Source organism: Poecilia latipinna, unplaced genomic scaffold, assembly GCF_001443285.1.
Source record: "Poecilia latipinna isolate Pla-1442-1.1 unplaced genomic scaffold, P_latipinna-1.0 Scaffold173, whole genome shotgun sequence".
NCBI lineage: Eukaryota > Metazoa > Chordata > Actinopteri > Cyprinodontiformes > Poeciliidae > Poecilia > Poecilia latipinna.
Genome location: NW_015112789.1, coordinates 303,944 through 310,125, shown reverse-complemented (window position 1 = coordinate 310,125; position 6,182 = coordinate 303,944). Strand labels below are relative to the sequence as shown.

Below are 6,182 nucleotides of genomic sequence, written 5' to 3'. Positions count from 1 at the left end.
GTTGGTGTGTGTGTCCGTGTAAAGTGATCGTGGCAAAGCAGAGAGAGAGAGAGAGAGATGTAGCACTGGGACTCTCCTCTGTCACTTTTACTTGTAATCATCTGTCCGGCGCAGTGGGGACGTTTTGAAGCGCCTGCTTTATGAGGAGTCGCATTTTACGAATGAGCCACGCAATGCGACCGAGGAGAGCTGCCTCTCGGAGGATATATTGCGGCTTCTGGACTGCTTCGTCGGAGTAGCTTGGTGCTAGCGCGGGGCTAACGTCTTGTGCTGGCTTCTCCGGAGCGTATCCTGTCAAGATGCTGCGGTGGATACGGCAGCAGCTGGTAAAAAAATGCTTTCTCTGCCTCGTATTAGCGCCGCTTTCCAGCAGTACCCCAAATTTAACGCACGCCTCAGCTCTTGGAGAGATGTACGAACTTTATTTGGCTGGATTTTAGCAGGCTAACCTAGCCCTTTTTTTAGCTGTTGTCGAGGTGTTTAAAACATTGTCGTCTTCCGTCAGGTAGACGTTACGGTTGGCTAACGTCTACCTTCGGAGCTAGCTGGCAGTTGGTAGCTCAGCTGTTTGGAACTAAACAACGGGTCGCGTTCAGGTTTAAACTCGGTTTTAAGTGACAATTTGCTACAATTTTAATCCAGCTTGGACCGGTTTCTGTGGAATATGGACCAACTAGATGGCTAACAACGTAAAAGTAGGTAAAGTTACACCGAGTCCTCTCAAACTTTTAAAACGGCACTTAAAACTATTTTTTTTCTTTTTTTTCAAACTAGCTTGAGTTTAGCAGTTGGTTGCACATTAGCTCTCCCTCGGTAGAATATTTGAAAACGTTTGGTTTGTTTTAACTTTCAAGATAACTTTAAACGGCCATCGTTATTGTGTTAACTGTAAATACACACAGTGGCTAAAATTTATTGAGATCACATATGGATTAAAAACAAACGAAATAGTCTAAAAAAAGCATTAAAAATAAAATCTCCCGGTATTTTACCTGTTTGAATGGAAGCCCATTTCCGCGGTAAAACGATAGAAATGACAAATTTCTGTTTCTCAGTTTATGTGAAATGTGTAAATAATTTGGCGCCTGACAGAAAATCAATCTCCAATTAATTTTGTAATTGGCTTTTAGTGACATGAAGTTACATTTCAGGAATTTAACTGAGTAATAATTTATTTTTAAGAAAAACAAAACAAGAATGCAGCAAGTCACTGACTGCAGCATTCAATCCTTCTGGACCAAAATCGTTGACTTTGCAGCAATCTCTCATACTGAGCATGCATGTAGCGACAGTGGAGAGGAAAATCGCCCCTTTAACAGGAAGAAACCTGTAGAAGTACTTTTTATGTTAATGGAAAAGATAATAGGAGAGGGAGAAACAGTGGATGACACCATTATATCGGTCGATGCTATGTCCTGGGAAGTAAATGGTTATCCGTGTGATTATTAATATTTTTTAAATCCAAATTCAGATCCTCAATAAGCAAAATGGAAGCAGGTTTTGATGTAATGGCTAAATGAGCAAAGTAAAAACCGATTAACCAATAATCACAAAACTATTGTTTCTGGACGATAAATTGTCCCAGAAGTTACAGTGATAACCGATAATGTTGTTTTGAGACCATTTTCTAGTAATATAATAATAATGTAAGAACACATTCTCAGTATTAATAAACCTTAAATTCTAATCAAAATTAACACTAGAACTGAAAGACACTTTAAATATCCAAAATAAATAAACAAAACAACAAATAAAATGAATTAGGAAGTCTCTGTAAACTAAGCTTGTCCTTCAAAAAGGGTTTACTTGAGACCAAATCACTAAACTGAAGACTTTTATCAGTTTTTGTAGAAAGAGAGAAATTATTCTAATGGATATTAATTTTGTTTTAATTTATCATGTGATTAATTGATTTAATGCGACAGACCTAATCATGTGACAGCTGGCCTATTATATATGAAATAATCTTGTACATATTTGCCGTTGTATTGATAAATTTGTATAGATTAGCAAAACCAAAAAATTGAGGCAGTTTGAATTTGGTTGCATTTTTTTAATTGACAATATTGATAAAAAAAATTAAGCACCCCTGCTGAAATTTTACCGGTGACCCAATTGCAATTGCAGCTACTCTCTCCTCTAAGTACTTTGAAATTGTTTGCTGTTTACATTGTATTTGGTATGTTGGCAACATTTTTAAATGAGTTTTATGCCAAAGTTTAAATTCATAAAAGCTTTAAAAAGACTTAAAACAAATATTTACGACAGATCAGTGCATGGAGGTGCCATAAATTTATCCTGCTGTACAGAAAAAACTTATTTTATTGTCTTTGGACCTAAATAGGAATGATCTAGAGTCAGCACACAGCTTCAGTTATTATAGCTAGAAACGTGTAGTGAAGTACTCAGACCTGAACCTTCAAAGACACATAAAAATGGTTACAAATTTAGCCTTTTAGCAGCTGAGAAACATTTCCATTATCTAGAGAAACTCCTCCATGCATTTATCTTTAATTACATTTATTACTGCAACAGTGTCTTCCCAGGTCTGACAAAAAATAATCCTCCTGCTGCAGCTGATTCAGAACGCTGCTGCTGGAGTTCTGACTAAATCACCCAGTTCTACAGTCCTTCCAGATAATAAACTTTAAAATACTTGTTAGTTTATAAATCACTGAACGGCCTGGCACCACAATTCATTAAAGACCTGCTGCTGTTGTCATAGCAACCTTCCAGACCTCTCACGTCTTCTGGGACCGGATCTGCTCTGTATCAGAATCAGAACCAAACGTGGAGAAGCAGCATTCAGCTTCTATGCACCACAAATCTGGAAAAATTTCCAGAAAACTACAAAACGCCTGAAACACTGAGTTCCTTTAAATCTAGACTAAAACCCACTGGGTCAGAGCTGCTTTTGGTTCCTAGCAACTGGACCAATTGATTTTGATGATGGCCTTTTGACAAAATGTTATGTTGATTACTTGTTTCATAATTGGTTACTGTATTGTGGTTTTACAGTGTAAAGCTCTTTGAACTGCTTTGTTGCTGAAATGTGGTATAAAAATTAGACTTGAAATGAAAATGCTAATGTCTTTAAAAGGTGTTGAATCTGCTAACAGAGCTGGGCAGAGTATCTAAAGATTATACTTAAGAATATCACTACTTCAACATATTTGTACTCAAGTAAAATTAAAAAGTAGCCAAGAAATTACTCAAGTAAGAGTAAAAAAGTATTTGGTAAAAGGTTTACTCAAGTACTGAGTAACTGATCAAATTAAAGATTAGACAATCAGACAGAACAAAATATAAAGTTTAGTGGAAAGTTTGGTATTTTAAGAACCAAAATGACAATAATTCATATAAGTAACAAAAAATAACAATCTGGTAAAATAACATTTTTCCAAATCAGTTTCTTTAGTTAAAAAAACTTTAACAGAAACAGAAAAGGTGTGTATCTGTGTTTGGTGAGTTCTTAGTTAAAACATGTCTGCTTTTCATTCAGTGGGTAGAAAATCCAGAAATTTTATTCAAGTAAGAGCAGAAATACTTCATTGTATAAGCAAAAAGTACAGCATAGTAAAAATACTCCTAAAAGTACATTTCTTCTAAAGTTACTCAAGTAAATATGTACCAACTCTGCTAACCAGAACAACGAATAAAAAGCTGCGATTGCGACGCGGCTGGTACTGTAATCGCCAACAGGCCCTGACTCGCTGATTGTACTTTACTTTATGCTTGTGACTTATTAAAGTCATAAAAGAATAATCTTAAAGCAACCAGAGTACGCAGACCAAATTTAGAAATGGAAATTCATGTTACCATTTTAAAGTTGTTGCTCTAAGTCATTGTGGGATACTTGATTTACAGGATTTTACTTGAGAACTGTTGCAGTTCTGGCTTTAAGTAAGCAAGTTTTTCTTTGTTTTGCGGCCTGTATCAATGTTACCTTTATCCAGGCCTTCATTGACTTTCAGTATCCGGTTAATAAATGGAGAGACGGTTGCAGGGTGTGTGAATACGTGAGATAAGTTACTCATGCTTAAACCATGATGTCACAGTAAAGAATGAGTTCAGTTTATTTTTTTTAACTCCCATGTGTTAATCACTGACCAATTCAGGGTTACTGGGTCTTTCATTACAGTTTAGCTTTGTTTCGTTGTGACTTTTTGGCTAATTCAATTGGTGTTACTTAGTTTTTAGTGAGTTTTCTAGTTTTTATTAGATAAATATTGTTTAGATTTAGATTAGTTTTTATGAGTTGTAGTAGTTTTAATTTTTTGATGCTTTGGTTAAATTTTAGGTGCAGAAATGAGGGTTTCACCCCCAGAAAACTTGCTAGTTTCTGACTTGACAGGAAATTTGAAAATGTCACTAGGTTATTATGTGTTATTGGAGGACATGATTAACCTAAACACCAACTATTAAATCTCTAACTTTAAAAAGGCAAACATTAAGCTAAAATAAGTAAGCAATGCTTAACCTAACTGAGGCGAAAGTAAAGCCTGGAGGCCCGCCAGGCTGAAAATACACTGAGGGAAACCCTGAAATTCAAAAATTGTGTTTATGTTAACATTGACTGGTTAATGAAAACTCAACAGAAAAAATACTACTTTCAAAAAATGGATTCAGTTATTGTTGAACAGCCAACAGACTCTGGAGTTTTCTCCCAACTGTTGCTGTTGGCATTTTGCAGACCAGCGACCGAAATTTACCAACAGCTGCTGAAAACTGCTTGTATGTGTGAGGAAAAAAAAATCAAAAGGCTAATAGTCAAACACAAAAATGAAGGATAGTATTTCTACAATTTTAGTATGTTTTAAAAACGCAGATTGTAGTTCTAGTTATTGTTTTTCCCCCTTAATTATTTCAGTTAACGGAAATTTTTCTTAATTTCAGTTTTGTTGTTTGTTTTAGTTGAGTATAATAAACTTGACTACTTCCTGCTGCTTTAGTTTTAACCACTGACTCTTTGACTCTGTAGAAACGTCAAACTTTAGTTTTTTTTCCTGTTTTCAGAGGTTAATCCTCGGCTGTTATCTGACCAGAGAATTTGGGTCCTAATTTGAGATAAACCCGGCTAATTTAACCTCTCTGTTAGAACTGACCTGCCCAGTTAAGTAAAAGTTTAATTAAATTGCACTTTAGCACACCTGGCCTAATTAAAAGGCTTGTCAGAAGGCAGCCGTCCGCCTGCTGCTTTTTCTTTCTTCTTTAGTTTCTTTTTGACACAGAAAAGAGGAGAAGGATGTCAGAGTGGCGGCTCGACTGGCTTTTAATGTCAAACTTCCTACATACGCAGAGCTGACATCATGCGTTGACTTCTGCATTTACACCATAAAAACCTTCTGTAATCATAGCTTATGTAACGAGCATCTGTGAAAACTCACACGGACTCTTTTTGTTCTGCTGTACAGCCGTAACATAAAGAGTGATGTTAGTGACTTGCACACCTCCTGCGGGGCGTCGTTACTTGAAGTTTCCTGCAGGATCTCTTACAGACATTGTCGTAAAAACTAATAATCTACTGTCAGAAAGCAGTAAAACTGGAAAATAATCTTGTACCACTCCATCATTGATGCTACATGTAGGCCTGTCACGATAACAAATTTTGCTGGATGATTAATTGTCTAAAAAAATTATTGCGATAAACGATAATATTGCTTCAAGACCTTTTGACACTGATTTAATGGAAATGACTAAAAATACATGCAATTTCCGGTTAGATGCACCTTATTTTCAAAATAACATGTAACACTGGAACTGATAAACTAAATAAACAAAACAACCAAAAACAAAAATAAAATGGATTCTCAGTCTCCATTAACAAAAAAAACGTACTTGAATAAAAACTAAACAATAAATAGTGCATTCAACCAAAAGAGTGCAGATTATGAAGTCTATTGCCCTTCAGTAATCTCTAGATTTAAATAGAAAAAACGGGCACATCCGACTACCTAATGCAGTAGTTCACACTACAACATTTTTTGCCCGTTTTCCCCTTATAACAATCTTAGATCGTTGGCCGATCTAACCGACCATCCTGCAGTGTGTGGTGGGTTACGGTAGATCGTCGTGGCCGCTCCGAAATAAATCAGGTTTACTGGGAGCATAAAGCTGAATGTGACAGGTAGCCAATCAGAATGCCGGATTCTCCTGCTGCTTTCTGAGGGGAAATTACGAAG

The 6,182-nt window shown here is 36.1% G+C and overlaps 1 protein-coding gene across 16 annotated transcripts in view; it reads left to right on the top strand.

The window, feature by feature from the left end:
- Positions 1–6,182, top strand: part of atp11b (ATPase phospholipid transporting 11B) — an 89,113-nt gene continuing 82,931 nt past the window's right edge. For 10 of the 16 annotated variants that reach the window (XR_001424679.1, XR_001424680.1, XM_015030095.1 and 7 more), the window contains exon 1: positions 527–695. Coding sequence is in view for 2 of the 16 variants with exons in the window: in XM_015030099.1 (XP_014885585.1) it covers positions 678–695 (18 nt within the window). In the remaining 14 variants the exon portion in view is untranslated. Of the gene's footprint in view, positions 327–525; positions 700–6,182 lie in introns of those variants that run through there. The other 6 variants (XM_015030103.1, XM_015030102.1, XM_015030101.1 and 3 more) reach the window with 4 other exon arrangements.